Source organism: Pezoporus flaviventris, unplaced genomic scaffold (genome assembly GCF_033815535.1).
Source record: "Pezoporus flaviventris isolate CSIRO_AGI_PZ_B2104156 unplaced genomic scaffold, CSIRO_AGI_Pfla_v1 ptg000013l, whole genome shotgun sequence".
NCBI lineage: Eukaryota > Metazoa > Chordata > Aves > Psittaciformes > Psittacidae > Pezoporus > Pezoporus flaviventris.
Genome location: NW_026892561.1, coordinates 43,800,671 through 43,820,797, shown reverse-complemented (window position 1 = coordinate 43,820,797; position 20,127 = coordinate 43,800,671). Strand labels below are relative to the sequence as shown.

At 37.3% G+C, this 20,127-nt stretch overlaps 1 protein-coding gene across 2 annotated transcripts; it reads left to right on the top strand.

Annotated features, from left to right (window-relative positions):
• The first annotated feature begins 1,087 nt into the window (after positions 1–1,087).
• Positions 1,088–19,630, top strand: UCHL5 (ubiquitin C-terminal hydrolase L5). Of its 2 annotated transcripts, XM_061453062.1 has the most exons (11): positions 1,088–1,476; positions 2,877–2,940; positions 4,640–4,745; positions 12,396–12,521; positions 12,607–12,668; positions 12,746–12,876; positions 14,490–14,553; positions 15,636–15,738; positions 16,183–16,296; positions 17,113–17,211; positions 19,014–19,630. In XM_061453062.1, the coding sequence occupies exons 1-11, from the start codon at positions 1,395–1,397 to the stop codon at positions 19,056–19,058; spliced, it is 996 nt and encodes a 331-aa protein (XP_061309046.1). In that variant the 5' UTR covers positions 1,088–1,394; the 3' UTR covers positions 19,059–19,630. The 2 variants fall into 2 exon arrangements, with proteins under 2 accessions (XP_061309046.1, XP_061309047.1); XM_061453063.1 differs by lacking the exons at positions 1,088–1,476; positions 2,877–2,940 and adding an exon at positions 8,218–8,301.
• Positions 19,631–20,127: the final 497 nt, after the last annotated feature.

Sequence of the window (20,127 nt, the reverse complement as noted above, 5' to 3'; positions counted from 1 at the left end):
TTCATTAAACTGTAGGTAATGTTTCATACTACATATACAAAACCCAAACAAAAAATCCTGGCATCACAGTCAGCACCCATTAGTTTATTTATCAGCCAAAAAAAAATATATGCAAGATACTGGAAAACACCACTATCTTGAAGGAAAAATAAGAATTGGGGAGCATAAAAGATCTTACAAAGCTGTGGCTGCAACAAAATACACTTGCACTACAGCAGAGCTCTGACAACGCAAGTTCTCATATTCCACAACATAAGTATCTCTATGTAAACAGGAATGTTTGGAGAACACTTTGCAAATCGCAAACGGTATGCTCACTGGTATGATGACAGTACAGGAGATACCGGACTACATGAATCAGGCACTTGATCAAAAATACATCTACTATACAAGTTGCTTAAAAGCATACTTGCTTAAAAAATTTATTGACCGGTGGTAGAAGGCAACTTTGCAGACACAGAACAAAACTATGAGGAAAAAGCATCTAAAGTTGATACCCAAAGACCTCTGAATTAGCTATCAGTTTCTATAACTACGAAAACAAGTAACGATGAAGCAGGCGAATGAGCCCAAGTGATGTGCCCTTTAATCCCCTCAAGGAGCTTACACCGCCCAGGTGTCAAGCAGGGGGTGGCTATCTACAGTGGGTGCTTCTTCACATTCCTTCAACACCCGCGCCAAACCCAAAACCCCGCCGGGGCTAGCGCGATCCCTCCACCCTCAGCGCCAGCCGGGCGGCGCAACTTGCCTGAGAGGACGCGGCCTCGCAGGGGCCGCGGGGCAGGGCCCGCCCAAGCCAGCGCAGCTTCCTCCGCCGAGCAGTAGCGCAGCCCCAGGGAGCTGCGGCGGGGGCCGGGCGACGAGAAGGGAGCCTGGGAAGGAGAGCGGAAGCAAGAACCCGCTCCGGGAGCTGGGCACAGGCAGGGCAGGTCCCTCCAGCCACCGGCAGCTCCGCGTCTTCCACAACCTGATCCCCCCCCACCCGAGTCCTGACAGCATACCCGGGACCCGGATGGGGCCGCGCCCACCGCCCCCCACGGCCGCAGCCCAGTGCCCGGATGGAGTCGCGACGCCGACCCGGAACCGCCTCCTTCCGCCGCGTAGGGGATTCCTTCTACCCGCCGCCCATCTGCCGCCACAGGAACGGAGCCACAGGGTGGAGGCGCGGCACGAACCGATGTGGTCCCTCTAGGGGCACTGCCGCTACCGGCAACGAGCGGCTGCCCCGGATCCAATCTCAACCGCCACTTCCGGCTCCCGCCCCACCTCACCATAGCGATGACAGGCGCGGCGTGGGCCGCGGGGCCTGCCGGGAAGGGAGCGGCGTGTTTCGGCCTCGCAGTTTAACCGGCCGGCGGCGGTGCCGGGCCTAAGGGAGTGTGCTGGTTGTCGCCATGTCGGGAGGGAGTAGCGCTGGCGAGTGGTGCCTCATGGAGAGCGACCCGGGCGTGTTTACGGAGCTCATCAAGGGCTTCGGTGAGGGAAAAGCAGGACTGGGGTCGGGTGTTGGGGTCGCGCTGGTGGGCAGGCGTTGGCGCTCTGTGTCTGCGGCCCCGTTGGTGGCTGTGGCTGTTCCCGCGCGGGTGCAACACCAGCCCGCCCGCTCGCCCGGTTCAGCGGAGTGCTCCTTCTTTCCCCGACGAAGGGTACAGGGCGCCAGTAGGCTGAACCCAGCCGCGGCGTGGCTGCGGCCCGGCCGGGGGCGGCAGGGGACACGAAGAACGGTGGAGGTTGGCTGGGGCCGAGGCCATGCTCTGGCAGCGTGGCGGTAGGCGGACGCTGAGAGTGAACGCGACTCTTGTAACCTCTGTGCGGCTTCCCAGGCCGTGCGCCCGCGTTGCTGCCGGCAGCAGCCGGCCTTTTGGCTGAGGGGGCTGTCAGCGTAGCCTGTGCTCTCGGTTTCCGGGCTGTGGGTGGCCAGTGGCGGGACGCGCTGTTCAGCGAAGCCCGTCCTGTCGCCTATGGCACATGAACGCTTCTGCTGGGCAGCTTAATATAAGTAAATGCCTCGTAGGAGGGAATACCAGCGTCTGGAAAGGGTCTGTGTTTGGGTCGTGTGACAGGCGACTCGGTTGCAGAGACTCCTGGAGGGAGGATGTTGCGGTGAAGGGTTGTGTGTGACCAAGCTGAGCTGTGGTGCTTGGCAGTAGGCTGGGTAACCAGTAATGGGCTTCTTTGGCCTTTAGAATACTAAATATTACGTTGAATTGAATTTAACGTCTTTGGAGATACCGTAGTTATATGGTTATAACAGCAAATAAGTCTATACAGGATTTTGGCTAAAGAAGCAAAATGATTTTATGTTAGGTTACATTGATTTGTAATTTCTGTCACATCTGCATCTCACATGTGTAGCCCAAGGCATGTTTCTCCTTTTGCATTTCTATTTAACTAATAGATTAATCTTCAACATGCCAAGATTTGAACTTCTAGGGCTATTATGTAAATGTCTTTTTTGAGTGTATTGCTTACAGTGTTTTCAGTCTACTACCGGGTCTTTCTCTGGAGGTAGATTTTTTTTAAGCTCTGCTTTGGACAAGCTGACAGCATCTTTAAAAACAGTATTATTTACAGTTGAGCAAAGGGCATGAGGTGACCAAAGATATTTTCATCTCCTCTGCTTCTTTTTTAAAAGCAGCTGTGTTTATAAAGAAATAAAGATCACCATACACAGGAGATATTCATGAAATAATTTCTCTTGACCTGTCTTGTTTGGTTTTCTAATGAGCATGCATTAAAGCTGATAAATAGACTTTTCCATAACCTGCACATACAAGTTGTAAATATTACTATATTTCTTCTGTGTGTCTGTCTTTATTAGCTGTGTCCTATTTAAATGGGGCTGTTGAAGAAACCTGTATCATTCCTTCTTTCAGGTTGTAGGGGAGCACAAGTTGAAGAAATATGGAGTTTGGAACCAGAGAACTTTGAAAAATTGAAGTAAGGCACTTTTCTAATCTGCATAGATTTTATGTATGTTTGTCTGAAGTCACTGAAAGAACGTATATTAAACTTCCTCTGGCTTTTTTGGTGGTGCAGCGGTTCACTAGGATTTTGTTTTAATTGAATACCTGGCAATTACATTATTTTTTATTAATGTCTTGGTTCTTTGTCTAGCTTTTGTGGTTTTGGAAAGATGCTAATAGCAGCTAGAATGTGAAAATCGATGTCTAATGATTTTGTCATTGCTTGACAAGTTCTTTGACTAACTTCTTGCTTTATCTCTTCCTTGCATAACGTTGCATCTGTTGCCTTAAATAAATTAATCCGCTGTGCTCTCATACTTTTGTAACTTGTTTTTCCTGCAGAACTGCTTCCATATGTTTATGAAGGCAAATAGTCTTGTAACTGACAATTACTGATATCATATGGAACAGTTAGAGCCTCATCAGGCAAGATTCTTGTACCATTTTGTCTGGGATGCATTAAGGAAAATACATTTTTACGTACAAGATTTGAAGAGGAAAATGTCATCTAACCCAAACCATACTTTCTTACTGTGTGAATGTCATACACTTTTATAATTAATGTTTTAGAAGATGTAGCAGTTAGTACAGAAAACGCAGCTTTAGATTTTTTGTCTGACTGAAGGTATTTGACAAGTGATACCTTAATGGCAGAAGTGTTCTTTGAGAAGTGGTTTATTTACTGCCTGCACTATGTACTTCATATAATACTTCATCAGAATGTTACCTAATCTGTTCATAAAGTAACAACTTTGCTTGCTTGTACTGTCTGATGTATATATTCCTAGTCTTGAGTGGTAGCCAGCTTCCTTCCCATGCAGGTGTATTTTACACATTATTTAAATGCTAAGAGTTAAAGAATATAACAACACGTAGAATTTTTCAAATTCCCTCAGTGGTCCCACTGTTTAAAAAGACATCTGCTGGTCAGAGCTTTGGAAAAGTTTCTTCTGCAGTGCAGTAGTCTGTTTACTCTTTGTAGATAAACCGTTTGTGGCATCATTGTGGTGATGGCCTTAACTGCAGGTTGATATGATGAATAAGTTTTTGCTTTAATATAGCTGTAGATTTTGTAAGAATTGTTTCTTTTACTAATACATTTTTGTTTTATGGGAATAACTAAATACAGTGCAAGATGTAAACTAAGTACAGTGCATGATGCAAGACCTGCAGTCTGAAAAGACAATTTTAGTAAAAGATAAAGCTGGAATTCTTGTCTCAGAGAGAGAACTCAAAGCATGCAGTTTCACAACAGCTTCTCTTTGCCTATTTCATTTATGCCTGAAAGGACTACCAGAACTTTAGTTCTAGCTCTTGTATGTGATTGACAAATATTTTGATAGCTATTTGTCATTAACAAATTCAAATGAGTGTTGTGGAACTGTAATAATTACAGTAACCAGGAAAACCGGTCCTGACTTAAATTACTGATGAAATGCTAATTAACATTGAGATTGTTTAGCATATATAGACAGACGCTTCAAGTATGTTCTACCTAATTGAAAGACCACATCTGAAAAATTTAGTGCAAGTTCCCTATGTTTAGCAGGAAATAACTAACAGAATGAGTGTACCAGCATTCATTTAAATTATAGCTGAGATTTCTGGCTTTGTTTTTTCATCAGTACATGTGGGTTTGGTTTTTTTTTTCTCCTGTCATTTTTGTTTTTTAGGCCAGTACATGGGCTAATTTTCCTCTTCAAGTGGCAGCCTGGAGAGGAACCAGCAGGTTCTGTTGTTCAGGATTCCAGACTGGATACGATATTTTTTGCTAAACAGGTAAGGCAGGTTCAGTGTTTTTCTTTGATATGTCATGAAATACATCTCTTAATAGTAAAAAATAATGGTTTTGTTAATATGTACATTAAAATCAATTTTCAAGGTGAAATAACTTTAATAAATTCTGTGGGAGTAGGGACTGTGTATTAAAATATTATTATCAAAGCAAATCAGATTAATCAGCAAATCAGATTAATCAGCAAGTCAGACAAAAGTATCAGCAGGTAGGGAAGAGTAAAGCTCTTCTTTGTCAACTGCCTCTGATAAAAGTAAATAACTCTTCAGTGCAGTAAAAATTACTTAGTAAATATTCTCAGCAGAATGAGCAAATTTGTCTTTTTGAAACCACTTTCAACAAATTCTAGAAGGAAAGATTTATTTTGGTCCAGTTCTCATTTATTGTATTTCTCAAATATTCTGCAGCCAGGGCAGCATAACTGTAGGATAGCACTGTCGTTTAAGAATTTGCAGGCCATTTTGGCATAGAAGTTTTCAGTATATAAGTCATAACAGTGAGTCTGAATTAGAAACTACAGGAAAAATTGGGTTTGATAGTCTATATTGGTTTTATTAAATACCAAGTGGTGTGAAATTTTGTGTTGGCTCTGACAGAGTGACGTGCATATTATTTGCAAGCAAGAAAAGCATGAGAAAGTAACCACAATGAAAGCAGGAGTATTTAATAATTTTTTTTAGATTTTTTTCAAAATGTGTTTCTCAAATAGTGGTAAATGTAACAGTCCAACCATGAAGTGGTAGAGTTACTACAGGTGTTAATTACAAAGCATTCCTATCAAAGGGCAAAAGATTAGGCTTTCTATCAAAAATGACAGTTAGGCAAGTTGTTGGTCTGTTTTTTTTGAGGTATTTAGGGGGTGAGGGGAGTGGTGGTTTTGGGTGGTGGTTTTTTTGTGGGGATGTTTTGTTTTTTTTTGTTGTTTGGTTTGCTTTTTGGGAGAGGAAGGTTGTGTGTGTGTGTTTTGATGTTGTAGTTGGTTTGTGTTTTGGTTGGTTTTTTTTTTCCACAAATGCAGAAGTGTTTTCTATGTGAATTTCAGGATATAAAGGAGTCTCTCAATACTTCCAGCTAAAAGTATAGAAATACAGAAAACAGTTGAAACATATCTATAGGTCTCCTGGCTGCCCTGTACATGTGCTTCTGTTGTGCAAATAATAATCTTTAATTTGCTTCTTTTATAATCACCTAATTGTTTCATGGTACTGTGGGTGACTTTATTCCTTGATCTTTTTTTAATAAAGTTTTCTTTGCCTTGCTGCATCTTTTGGGTCCTGCCAAGCAGTGTCCACTCTTCTTAGGGTAGAGTGATCAGCAGTAGTTTGACAAATGTCTTTATAGGTAATAGGTCTGACAGACACTGGTTTAGGTTGTGATTTATGTCTAGTCAAACATACTGCTAGTGATTAGTGATCCATGGGTGAAGAATAACCTTGATGCAGAGAACCTCAGGGAGAATCTATGATACTACACTCAAAGGCTAGTTACATGATAGAAGGAAATTACTCTGATTTGAATTTAGGGAGGTTTTTTGAAGGTGAAGACAAGATTTACCATCATTCAACAGTTTTCATCTTTCTTGTGTCCTATGAGTAATGAGGTTCTCACAGAGTTGCTGTTGTGGGTGCTGAAAAGATTCAAACGATTGTCTCCTTGCTCCACTACTTCTGTTTTGTTTTTCCTCTCTCCTCTTCCACTTCATGTTTTAAAGTATGACATCATGTTTAAAAGCAAGTAGCAAAGAGGACCTTTATTAAGCTGTCAGTTGGGATTACAGAATGTACATCAGAAATTTTGGATAATGTTAGATTCACTAACAAAACCAGAGTATTAAAGGCTGATGAAATAATGAAAGTCTGCTTTATGTTGTAGCTTTCTTTGAAACACCTATATTTTACTATTTTCTTAAGCCTGAAACCTCTTTACAGAGGTGTAGGAACTTTCTCATCTTTGCCCTCCTTCACCTGCTGCTTTAAAGGAGGGTGTGCTTGGGTGACTAAGAATTCATTAATTTCAGCATGGAAAGCAATTTCTAGAAATGCTTGCAATTTTAAAATTGTAGTGCCCAGTTATGCTACTTCATGGCATGGAATATATATTTCAAAAGTAATTTGGAAGAGTATAAGATTAGAATATCTTTCTCATGTTTTGTTATTATCTGTTACTCAAGTGCAGTGGCTTAGCAAAGTCAAAACATTTCTTGTAGACATATATATGGTTGTGTTTCATGTCGCTTGTCAGTTTTGCCTGGATTGAGGTATTGTGACTGAACAACTGGTGAAATTGTCAGAAAAATTAAAATCTAATGTCAAAAGATAAAGGAAAGCAACTGGTTTTGATATTTTGGGTGGATTTGTAATACCAGTTTAGCTTTAGTGACTTTCATTTTGGAGGAAGTTAGTTTTAGTTAGAGATCCAGCTTGATGAGCTATATTTTGAGGACTGATAGTATTTTCTAAAGTGAATGGTGAATCTGAGGGTGAAAGCGGTATATTTGGGTCATCCCAACCTGTCTCCTTTTGACTTCGTGGTTCTGCTCCTCTCTTGCAATGGCTCAACTATTGAACTTCTATGAGCCAGTGCAGTTCATCAGTGAGCAGTTTTCTGTAGATCCTCTGTGCATATTTTCTGGGCTGGTCCCCTGTCACATTGAGATCTGTTTGTTCAGTGAGTCTGTACAAGCAAAAGCTGGTAAAAGGTAAGTGAAAGAGACCAGAAATGTCTTTAGAGGAGTAGTGAGGTTATTACAATTCTTGAAACCATGGTCTTTGAATCCTCATAAGTAACCCAGCTGCATGAAGGAAGACAAGGTTAAGAAAATTTGTATGATACTTAAGATTATTGGTCTATTGATCTGTATTTTCAAAACAGATGTGACACTGGAGGCCAAAAAATCTCGGGTATTTGGCTTTCCCAAACATCTTTTAAATTTCACATACTTCTTTTAAATTTATCACTTAAGAGATTTGGTACAGCCCAGTTTATTGCAGAGAAGTTCTAAAGTGTCATTCTGAATTGTGTATGAGCAAAACTAAGTAACTTCATATGTAACAACAACTTAGTACGGCAAATAAATGATGTTATTGCAGCATAGCTGTGTTTCTGTTCAATTTTAGTTAAATGCTCCATCTTAGAAATTGTTTAATTGTGGGGGAACTTCAGTTATATGTAAAAGGCTACAGCTCTTAAATTGTGTCTAGCAAAAACCTTTAAAATTGCATTAGGAAACACAATTTTGATAAGAACTTAGTGCATGCTCACACTTTGTTCATACCAACTTTCATTAGGATGTTGTAGTTGACTTGGAAATGACAACTAGATCTTGTTCACAGTTAGATCATGAGTATATTGGGGGGTTGAATTTTGAAGTCTAATTTGCATGCATATTAAAGGTTTGTTTTTTTTTTTTTTTTTAATGTGCACTCATGTTAAATTTGGCCTCCCTGTTATGCCTAGGTATGATTTGGTCCTCTATTTGAGGCCACAGAACTCTGGATGATCTTACATACCCTTTGAGCTAGGATACCTAGGCACAATGAGGTGAGTTAAGGATACAATTTCAGCCTTAACTCTGAATTTCCTGATTTCTGTGTTGCTTAAGTAGGCCCTTGCTGTTGTTTTTACACACGGCAGCTACACAATTGTACCACTAAATGTGTTTGGCTATCTTCAGCACTGCTTTGAATAGCTGTATTCTGTGCTGATCACTGCAGAAGCAGAAGTGTCTCTGGACACAAAAAATGCCATTGTTGCACACTTATGTACTAACTTTTTTTTAGCTTAATAACCTCCTCAGGTTTTATTACTGAAGTATTGGTATCATGCCTTTGGTTTGTGCCGTGTATTATACTGCATTGTGATGATAGACGATTACAATTGTGATAATAAAGCATTAACTTCCTTACTGGGAATAAAATCTATATACTTTCAAAAGGAGGATCCTCTCAATGAGGAAGAAGTAACAGAATCTGTCTTTTAATTACATTTGTGCCACTTATGAAAGCATATTTTATATTTTTAAACATTTCCAATACTTCATTTGATTTCAAACTCAAAATTTTGACATTTTCAGGTTTGGTAACGTTAAGATAGACCAGGTATCTCTGTTAAAGCCAAAACCTGGGATAACGTAACTTGGAAGACGTAAAATGAACTTTCAACACATCTAATCAAAGTCAGAAATAGGTTCCAGGAACTGAAGTTAACTATGCAAAGACTACATCTTTATTCCAAAGGAATAAAAATAAATAAATCTAGATGGGGGTTTTAAACAAGAATGTTTTGTAACTTTGTCCTAATGCTAAATTTTTCACATTAAGCTTTGTAAAGCCAACTGGTTTGTAATGTTGGCATGCTTAGTAAGTGAATCCCAGAGATTTGCTGGTTATACTACTAAATGCAGTAGTACAGGGTTGTCCACAGCTGTTTAAAAAACAGAATGTGTAATCCATCAGATAGAGTATGCAAGTCATGAATTTAGAGTGCTTCAGTCTTAAGCTGATCCAGAAACTTGGATTGGATCCTTAGGAAAAGCTGCGTGCTTATGAAGTTAAGCATCTTATTCGAAGAGTCTGCCAGAGGAGGCTATTCATGTGGTTTCTTTGTTTGTTTTAAGCTAAGGTTTGCTTGGTGATATGGTGGCTTTCTCATATATATCTCTGTGTGTATATATATTACTTTTAAATATTACAAAATACACCTTGTAGTTTTGCTAGCAAAATCTTTCAAATATGGGTATCTGCTTTAAGTTGGGTTCCTGAGTATTGGTTGATCAAATATCTCAGCAGGACTTCCTGGACAGAAATAAACAGGCAAATATTGGGATTTCTGGACAAATACACAATCCCTCTTATGCTTCCTCAAGTCAAAATACAAAATTATTTGGACTATCTGCATATACTATCATGGTATATAAATGGAGGACATGTTTTCTACCACCATAAGTAAGAGATACATTGGAAATTAGGGTAGATAGGTATCCTGACCAGTTTCTCTCTTGAAGGACTTATTAACTTATGTGTATAGCAGTGCTGGACTGTCTGTGTGCATTGATAGGATGCAGTGCCCATTTAGCAAATAAACCTTGCACCCATCTACATTTTGTACTGCAGTCGCCTCCTTCTCTGTGCTCTTCACCCTGCCCATGAAGTACCACTAGCTAGATACCTCCTTCTTCAGTCTTGTTAGTTCTCTCCTGTTATTTAGATCCAGGAATGCAGTCTTTTTTTGCATATCAGCACTTGCTTCTTTTCTGCTACAGGACTATTCTTGCTGCCTTTTCCTTACCTCCCACCTCTCGCTTTCTGAAGAGTGTTTGTAGTTCCAGAATATATTTCCATTTCAACAGCTGGGGGCTGCTGATCTAAGATCTGAATCTGTTGCCTATTGTTTTCTAGCAGTGAGACAAGATTTAGTTTGATCCTTATATACTTAAGCATATTCCTCTTACTGTAATTGGAATACAGAAATATATTTATGCTGAAAGGCAAATATTTGATGAAGCCACAAATTGCCTTCCAAGTTTAATTTTTCTTCTGTTTTTTACTGCTCTTTAAAGCTCCTGTATCTGGCTAGTCCAACAGTTTGTGTTGATCTTGCCTGTAGGCACAAAATCTCTTCATTTCCTTGCACTTTTTTTGATGTCATTATTGGGTTAATGATCTGCCATACCAGCTGAAGTATGCATCTTGATCTTTCAGTAAAGACAGCTACCACTGAGGGGTTTCTCCCCCTATGTTGTCCTGTATTAGTTATATTTCATTAGTGCTTAAACCGTGACACATTTAACAAGTGCTGTTTGCTGTTGTGACCCTCTCTTCATTATAATAACACTGTTCTAATAATTTTTCACCACTTTCTCCTTTTTCAATCAGGTTAATTGCAATGTTTGTCACCACTGCTTCAGGTTAGGCTGCTCTAATCCATTTAGGATCTTCCTGCTTTCATCCTAGTACTATTACAACTGTTTCTGGTACCATTCTCTAGTCATAGAAAATCTTCAGTTCTTTGTTCGTTTTTCATTCCAGATTGGGCGGAGTCTTGGATGACATGGTTTTGTGTGTGGTGACCCTGGCCATGGCAGGGAGTTGAAACTACATGATCTTAAGGTCCTTTCCAGCCCTGCCTATTCTAAGATTCATTTTTCATTTTTCTGTGTTACAGCGTTAATTCTCTCTAATTACATCATTCTAGTAGTTGGGGGGGGGGGAAGGTGTTAAATTTTCTTTTGCTATTCATTATTCCACCGCACTTGATGGATTTTCCTTCTATGTCCTTTATTTTGTAATTGCGTGAACTCCAGCCTTTAGCTCGTCTACATGCAGCCTGAGTTTCAGTTGCTGTAATCTGTTCTCAGTGTGTAGTTGGTTCCCTTGATTATCATTTAAATCAATTAGATTGTATTTTTCTTAAATTGAGAAGTGCTTTGTTATTTCTTTATGACCTGCACTATACAGATACAAAACCTGAACTGAGAACATCTTGAAGTATAGAAAATCAATTTCTCTCATATTTTCTTGTAAGTGGTTTCGCATTCATGGGCATGAGCTAATTTTCTTTTTGTAATACAAAAGCAACATATTCTCTGCCAGTCCTAACGACTAAGTAGCATTTGCAATTGCAAAATAGTCTCATAGACTGAGAGTACATTATTTTTTCCTAGCCTAGAGCTCACTGAGAAAAAATTGCTAAGAAGTTATTACTATATTATGGCCTTAATCCATTTGACTACTGTGCTTTTAATTAAATCTCAGATTATATTAAATAATCCTTGTAGTCTCTCTCTTTCTTTAAATACAGTATTTTAGTTTGGGTATTACTAAGTAACATTAAAACCATGGCTGTAATATGAAAGAGTTTGTTTACGTCATATGTCATAATGTCATAAACTGGTAACTTAATCATGAGGTTGAAAAAGATTGGCATGTTATAAATTAAGAAACACATGCAAAACTTAAAATCTCATGTGGCTTATTTCTCAGCAAACCATCTTAAAAAAAAATCTTTGCATCTTAAAATACCTAAATCTCATCAGTTTATCGCTAGGGTTTTTGAAATTTTTTGTCCAACACAAGTTTTTTGTGTTTTTTTTTTCTTTGTTTGCTTATTTTGTTTTTGTTTTAATTCTAGCTTCTGCATCTATTGTCCCCAATTTTTTTTGTTTTTCTGCTCCTACTTAGGGTAGGAATTCTGATTATTTGAAGGGTGTTCTTTTGGGGAGAGTCGACTTGTTTCTTCAAGACCATAGATAAAGCTATGTTATTTGGGCAGCTTGCTTTGAATAGTACTTAATTTGTTTTTCCACTGGGATCAAGTTTCCTTTATTTCTTCTAAGTCCTTTATTAATTGCTTTAGGGAGGTGGTGAGACAGTAGGATGACAGCATTTCTAAGTGGAGGTTTGAAATACCAGTTTTATCTATGAATTGTATATGAGGACCATTCAGCATTGGTTGTGTTAGTCTCCTGCAGCAAAGGCTTTTCTGTGGCTACTCAGGCTAGATTTGTTGCCTGTGTTGGAGTGAAACTCTAATGTGAATCAGCATAGAAAGCGTGTGTTTGTAATGAAAAATGTTGTCCATCTTAAAGTAAATTTTTATCACCACTACTGAACAAATTCTCCATGCTTTTTTCGTAGGTAATTAATAATGCTTGTGCTACTCAGGCCATAGTAAGTGTGCTTTTGAATTGTGCTCATCAAGATATCCATCTAGGAGAGACTTTGTCAGAATTCAAAGAATTTTCACAAAGTTTTGATGCAGCGGTAAGTGCTTACTATTTTCTGTATTTCAAGTATTACAATGTTGTAATACGTTGGCTTAAAATTTAATTTTGTTACTTATTTTCAGATGAAAGGTTTGGCACTAAGCAACTCAGAAGTGATTCGGCAAGTTCACAACAGTTTTGCCAGGTAACATATGTTTTAAATCTAGGCAAAATTTGAGCATATTCTTTCTCATCTCAGATATTTTCAATTTGTCTTTGCAGACAGCAGATGTTTGAATTTGATGCAAAGTCTTCAGCAAAAGAAGAAGATGCATTTCACTTTGTAAGCTATGTTCCTGTTAATGGAAGGCTGTATGAACTAGATGGCTTAAGAGAAGGGCCAATAGATCTAGGTAATATTTCATATTTTTTCTGAACATCCTTCTTTTTTACAATAGCTTATTGTAACAAATTGGTGGTATGTTACAGGAGCAAACCAAGTTATGTATTAAAATAAAGCATATGTTTAAAGTTTTCTTAATGTGCTATTCAGGCTTATACTTCTTTGCAGTCATTTATATTGCTTTATTTTTGTTGGCATGAAAATGCAATTTTCATGTTGCTTCCTCCATGTTTCTGATTATCTCTCTATTCATTCAATAATCGGTTGAATAGGCTGTGCATTCGAGGAAGCTTCTAATATCTGAACAGTTTTGTTGCAAGAGAGAGGGTTACATAACCCACCTATCATGGATGTTTGTTCTCCTTATGTTAGGAAATAAGTTGTTCTGAGCTGTCTCTAGCAAAACCTGGTAAAACTATGTAATCTTTTTGGCTTTCCTTACCCATAGTGTGCAACTCCTTTTGATAATATTTTTCCCCACATCTTCCTTTTTGTGCTGTTGTCACCTGAGACAATTTCGATGTCGTGTTTTCAAAGCTGCTTTTTTTTTTTTTTTTTTTTTCCCTAGGGTGACTATAAGCTATCCATTTATTTTACTGTTAATTTCTTCTGTGGGAGCATGTATAGAGCTGGCTCCATATGCTTCTGTATGCTATGTGTCTGGTGTTTACACAGTGCCCTCATTCTTAGGTAGCAAACATTTCCCCAGTGGTTTAAAAAAGAATAGCTACTTTTAGCATAGTTTGGTTCTCTGTAAGGCTAGTTCATATTTCATGTCTTGTAATCTTTCTTAACTTGCGGGGTGTGCCATCTTGGGTCTTGAAAAGTTCTACGATGCTTATCCTGTGTGTGTACTTTTCAGCCTGATATAATCTCGACATGTTCCACACTCCATTTCCAGAGTGTTTCCCAAGTTTTCTTGACCATTGCATTTATTTTTAGGCTGAGCAGTATGTTTCTGCTAAATCTCATCTTTAATCTGGTTAAAGAGACTATACAGTCTGCAGACTACCAGTAACATAAATTTTATGGTAACATAATCATGAGTCTCTTCATTTGCTGTGAGGTCTTGAAATTGTTAGATGCATTATCAACTTACAAAATCACCTTTAGTTATTCTCTCATTTATCTTAAAATCAAGTTATCTATTATATATCCTTTTATGCTTTTTTCTGTGTCTGACTTTTTACCATTGCATGGCATCTACATAGTATTAACTCTTCGTTTAAATGGAACAGCTGTAACTATCCATACATTTTTGTTTTGCTATCTACTTGTATGTTGTCATACCAACTAATTTGTGTCATACAAATCTTATGTAACATACTTACCCCCTCCCGATTTTCCTTATTATCAATAAAATAAAAGTTAGATGCTTATGCCCTTAAAATTTAGTTTTGCTTCCTTTCTTTGGCCAGTATATTTTCTAAATTTTGCTACTAAAAAATGTCTTCCACCTCCTAAAAAAATCACCCGAGTAATTTGAGACTGCAGTTGCCAAGGAAAAACTTGTTATGTACTCTGAAGTTGCTGGATAAACCTGAATTATACAAGCCCTGAATTTACATTTAGTTTTGCAAAGAGGATTAATTTTTTTCTTTGCATTTTTTTTTTTTTTTGTAGGTGCATGCAATCAAGATGACTGGATAAGTGCTGTACGGCCTGTCATAGAGAAACGTATACAAAAGTAAATGGTCATGATGCTTTTAAGAATATAATACCTTATATATTTTTAATAATTCTTTATTCTTAATTTCTTTCAGTTAAAGGCTTTCAACTGAATTTATGAGGAATGATGAATATTTTTTATTTTTTATTGGCACATCACTGTGTGACTTGACCCTATTGACCAACAGGAGCTAAATGTGATGATAGCCAAGTCTCTTATATTCTGTATTTCTGTATGATTAATCAAAGTAACTATCTGTGTAATGAAGAGAGATCCTACTAGTATGCTGAAAAAAGGGAGAGCAAGATGATTGATTCTGTTAGACAGCTGTGGGTCTTTGCAAGTAAAAGCCAAGAGTGCCATAAAAATAAAGTTTGGGGGTGTGCTTTTAATAAAAATACTAGATAATAACTATATCACTACAGCTGGTAATTTCCTTAGTTATGTGGTTTGTTTTAGAAATTAAAGCTAGGAAAACACACTGTAGATGTTTTCCTACTTCTCAGCTCTGACCCCAAATGTGTTGGAAATAAAGTTGATTTTACACCATTTTTAGAAGATAATTTTCAAAGTCTTTTTCATAAGCAAAATGTTACTACCAAATCACATTTGGAGAATTTAAACTCTGAAAGGACTGCTAATCTAATTGTTGAGTTTACTGTTCACATTATATGAAGAAGTCTCCAACACTTTCTAACAAGTAGCAGTAAGGAGAAAGTGAAAACTACTGTGTGCACCAGGCTTGTGGAAGTTTTGTTATCAACTATATCAAGTTTTCCAAGGCCTACAATTCTATGAGTCTATGTTTTGTTTTCTGCTTTGGACAGTCTCAATATTTACTTTTTATGACTGCAGACAGGAATTAGTAGTATCTTGGAAGAGGAGGTTATTATGAGTTACTGGGTAGCATTCGTCTGAGGTCTGATTTTATTTCATGTCAAGATTAGATCTGTAGTACAACTTAATAACCCATATACATTTTTTTTTCCCTACAAAATGCATTCCCTTATAATAAAATTGTGGAGGAGGTTTCTGTGTGGTCATGCTAATAACTGATTTTGCAAGTGTTGTTTTTTTTTTTTTTCTTTTTTGTTCCTCAGATACAGTGAAGGTGAGATAAGGTTTAACTTGATGGCTATTGTATCTGATAGAAAGATGATATATGAGCAGAGGATTGCAGAATTACAGCAGCAACTTGCAGAGGTAGGCCATGGTATTTAAGTTATTGGAGTAGTTCTCTGGTAATAGTTCTGTGTCCTTGCTTTATTATTCACCTTCTTCTTTCCTTGCTCCAAATACAGTATCACTAATAAAAAGCACAGCACTAGAAAAAAGACACAGAGCAGTGCTTTGTGGATGCACTAATGCGGCTCTGGTTAGTTCTGTGTGAGCTAATTTGAGCTCTTGGTACAGTATAACCATGTCATTATGGCTCTCTGTCTTGACTAATTTGCCACGGTAATGGAACTATCCTTTTCCTAGTTCCTGACATAATCTGCTTATAGTTAACTGCGGAAATTCATTGAATGTTTCTAATCTTTCTGTGATTACAAATACTCTTATGACTTAATTTAATTAAATAAAAAAAAACAAACCTTAAAAATTGCAAAAATGTCTTCCATTTAACATTTTTCTGTTCTGTGGAAGGAGGAGCCTATGGATACAGATCAAAGTAGTAATGTGTTAAGTTCAATACAGTCAGAAGTAGCAAAGTACCAGATGTTAATTGAAGAAGAGAATCAAAAATTAAAAAGATATAAGGTATGTAGCGTTTGCTTTTCTGATGAGATTACTGGGAAAGTTGTAAGACAAAGGTGGGTTTTATATCTGTTGGAGGATGTTGTAATTAATCTGAAGGATTGGGTGGGTACTAGAAAGAGAATGTACAGACCAAGACTTTGATAGTTGTAATGATAATGTCAAATGTATTTCTCTGGTACATATGTTAAGTTATAAAGTGTGTTGTTTCTTGTCTCTAAAGCAGTGTTCCTAATAGTATGTGGAAATATTGTGGGAACCGATTAAAAGTCTATTTTTTTATGTTAGGGTATCTACTTTGAGTCTGTGGAGGTCTTTCAGTTGAAAAAGCAAATAATATCCTGTCTTGCTGAACGATTTAATCACTGTAACAGCTGCTAAGTGTTTAGTATAACAAAATAGGCATGCTTTTGCATTACAGAAATGTTAAAGTCTTCTGCCTAGGCAGAGCTATGCAGGGTACTGTAAAAATACCTGGGTCGAACTGCATAAGTTGAGGAAAAAAAATAGTTTAGGTAACAGTACTTGTCAGTGTTACAGCAGTGACTAAACCAAATAACCTACTTAATCATTGTTTCAGCTAGTATGACAAAAGACTTTAAGGAGAATTTGTGCCCAAAGCAGTAAATTAATCTGTCATGTACTTTATGACTATGTGCTCAGAATTTTATTGCTTTAATTTTATTTTTAGCTGGTTGAAATTTAAGAAAGAATTCCAGATTCAGGGTCGGGGGTGGGGGAATGGTGCAGTAACAGGAAAGGGAAAAGTCCCCATTTAGCTGTAAAATAATCCTGTTAATGCTTTTAATCTATTTTTAGATTGAAAATATTAGAAGAAAACATAACTACCTGCCTTTCATCATGGAATTACTAAAGACATTAGCAGAGCATCAACAGTTAATACCATTAGTAGAAAAAGTGAGTATTTCCTAGCTAACTGTCAAGAAATAGTATATTACTATAATTCTTCATGCCTTCTACTTAAGATTATAAATGCAGCCAAATATCTTGGAAGTGTAAATGGCATGGGTTGGTTTATTTAATCTGCTCCGTTCACATTCACTGCTAGTTTACCTGATACTCTTGCAGTTCTTATGAGACACAATTCTAACAGACTGGAGATTGTAGGGTTAACCAAATTTCACTATTACACAGAGGCAAATTGTATCTCCCCTTTGATAACCTACACAAACTTTTTCTGATGGTGATATAACAAGAAGCAATTCAATATCAGATAAAAGATCACGTTGTACAAGAGATGCATGATTTGGGCTTTTCTACAAAGGAAGTTAAAAGTCCCATTAAAATTCTGATGTGTATCTCCAGTTTAGTATGTGGTAGAGTTCCCCATCCTATCCTGATATCCCTTTTTGAACTGAAGACTATTTGAATGTATACATACACAGACATGTATGTAAAGATTGATCCCTCTTCCATACTTGGACTGTTAATACTCTGTTTTGTTGATTTACCTACGTGTAAGCACTAGATGGCAACCTTTGCACAGAGGTTCTGGTAGTTTAGGTAGCCTGAAATTCGTAATCTCTCTGTTCTTATACTGATAATGTGGCTTGTTGTTTTCCGCTTTGTAAGGTGTCTAGCTACTAACATTGGTTTGCTATTAAAGTTTGTATTAGGCTTGTTGATTAAATTACTTTGGCAAGGTTATTTAACTGTATGGCTAGTCAGGTATTTGAAGTAGAGTGTTTGTTTGCATATCTAATCTTGTGCAATAGAGAGTATCCCTAAATTTGAACTTGGTCTGAAAAAGGATCTCTATTACTATAATAAAAGAACTAAAGATCACTTAATGAGTATGTTCTTTAGCTGAATTTCCTTAACAAAGTATGTGTAGGCCATACTTATAGTTTATAAGGCAGTAACTTTTGGATTATTTTTTTAATATTTACCTTCTTTGGGTCGTTTGTGAAGTTTTAATCTGGTTTCATGTTAATAGAAGTTATGTATAACACAGCAAGCTTCTTTTACAAGTAAATTGCCAGTGCACCTGAGCAGCTGGTGATAACAGATCTTGATTCTAAATCACTGACTTAGATCCAGTTCTGCTCAATAGTAAGTGGTAATAAGTAGCAGTCTGATTCAGAATGAACAAATGATTGCATCTGAATTGTCCTTTCTTCTTGCCTAATCTTTTTTGACTAAATTCGTAAGGAAGAAAATGCTCGTTCCTTGTCAATTTGAACTATCTATCTGTTGATACAAGTAACATAAGATTCCATTCACAAATACCTTTGCTTTTTTTCCCTTTCTGCTGTTTTGAAAGATCTAGAAAACTAAGATCTTGGTTATTTTAGTTTAATCTGTGATAACCAGTATTTCTGAATGCAGTGTTTTCTTGTGAAATAAAATCTCATTAAGAACAGTTATTTCAGTGTTAAATTAATATGGAGGTATAAAAATGAAGGCTAAATTCTGTTTTAAAAATAGAGCTTTTCTTAATCTCTGCTTTCCCTCTATGAAAGTTACCTAATATTAGTTTCTTTCTTATTATTGTATTTAAACCTATGTGTATTTTGAAAAGCTTTATGCATGAACCTAATAGTAGGGTGTTTCTGAAGGATATAAATTTAAATTTAAAATGTCTCTTACTTCAGCATATTTTGTTGAATGTTCAAAAGTGTAATGAGTAGTCATGCAAAGCTCCAAAAAGAAAGTCGTTGTCTTGTCAGAGTTTAATATCATCTCCCTTTGTTTTCTAGGCAAAAGAAAAACAGAATGCCAAGAAAGTTCAGGAGGCCAAGTGAAGATGACTTTGCAATATACATACAATTATGTGCTTCCGAAACTATTTTCATGACAAGAAATAAAACTTTTCATAAACTTCGAATTTTGTCCAGCGCACGTTTGACAGTTGAAACAGTTTGTCTTGTACTGTATGCACGGGTCTAATTTTCTTCCTTCCCCTGCATCTTGTGCATGTAGTACCGCTAACTAATGTCTAGGTTCTCTTGGTCAAATTCAGTATTTAACAGTCTGTCTGATTTCTGAAAGCTTGGGAAGTGGGCCTGAAAATATGCAAGGAAAATGTACCCATTTTGTCCCACTTGAGTATATGATAATGATGCAAATGCCAGAATTGTGTAAGCATGAGCTTTTTTTGCTCATCCGTACTAACAATTATAATACTATCCAATTGTTCAGTGACATACCGTGTCTTTTGTTTTTATGAAGTATGTGTTCTAATTTTTTTACGAAATCGAAAAGTATAAATTTAGCTCTAGAAACATTTGCAAAGACCAGTGTATAACCTCAGAAGTTCTGCATTGCTTTAGTAGAAAAGATAATAAATATTCCCATTTTTATTTTGGCAAAATTTCTTCTGTGGTATTTTATTATTAGATGAGATGATTAGAAGGTCATCAGCCTTGTGACTGAGTATAGGTGTTTTCTAAGCTTGGATTAGAAAGAAGGTACACTATTGTTTTGGGAAGTTAAAGCTCTTGGATACAAGGTAGTACTTTCCTAGAGTCCATTAAATTTAAGTCTGCAAAGCAGTGCTTTTTAGCTGACCATGGCAGGTAATTTAATATTAGGAAAACATATATTGAAGATTCTTGTGGATAACAGTGTTGCAATGGAAAATGCTTGAACTTTCTTCTATAGACCAAAGGGAATGTCTGGAGATTGGAGCTCACATAGTGTTCTGCCTCTTACTGCTGCTTGTATGTCAACATGAATAGGCAAATAATTTTGGTAAGGATAGTAATAGGCCATTTGAATTACTGAAACGCTGTTAAGTGTGTAGTGTATATAAATTCATTTAGGAAACTTCCCTTTTCTTCCTAAAAGACCAGGAGAAGAAACAGAAGGAAA

Excerpts from the sequence above, each read along its gene's own strand:
- UCHL5 (XM_061453062.1), top strand. The coding sequence starts at position 1,395 with ATGTCGGGAGGGAGTAGCGCTGGCGAGTGGTGCCTCATGGAGAGCGAC. Across the intron at positions 12,669-12,745 it reads GTTCACAACAGTTTTGCCAG|ACAGCAGATGTTTGAATTTG; the intron begins GTAACATATGTT and ends TTGTCTTTGCAG. Across the intron at positions 12,877-14,489 it reads AGAAGGGCCAATAGATCTAG|GTGCATGCAATCAAGATGAC; the intron begins GTAATATTTCAT and ends TTTTTTTTGTAG.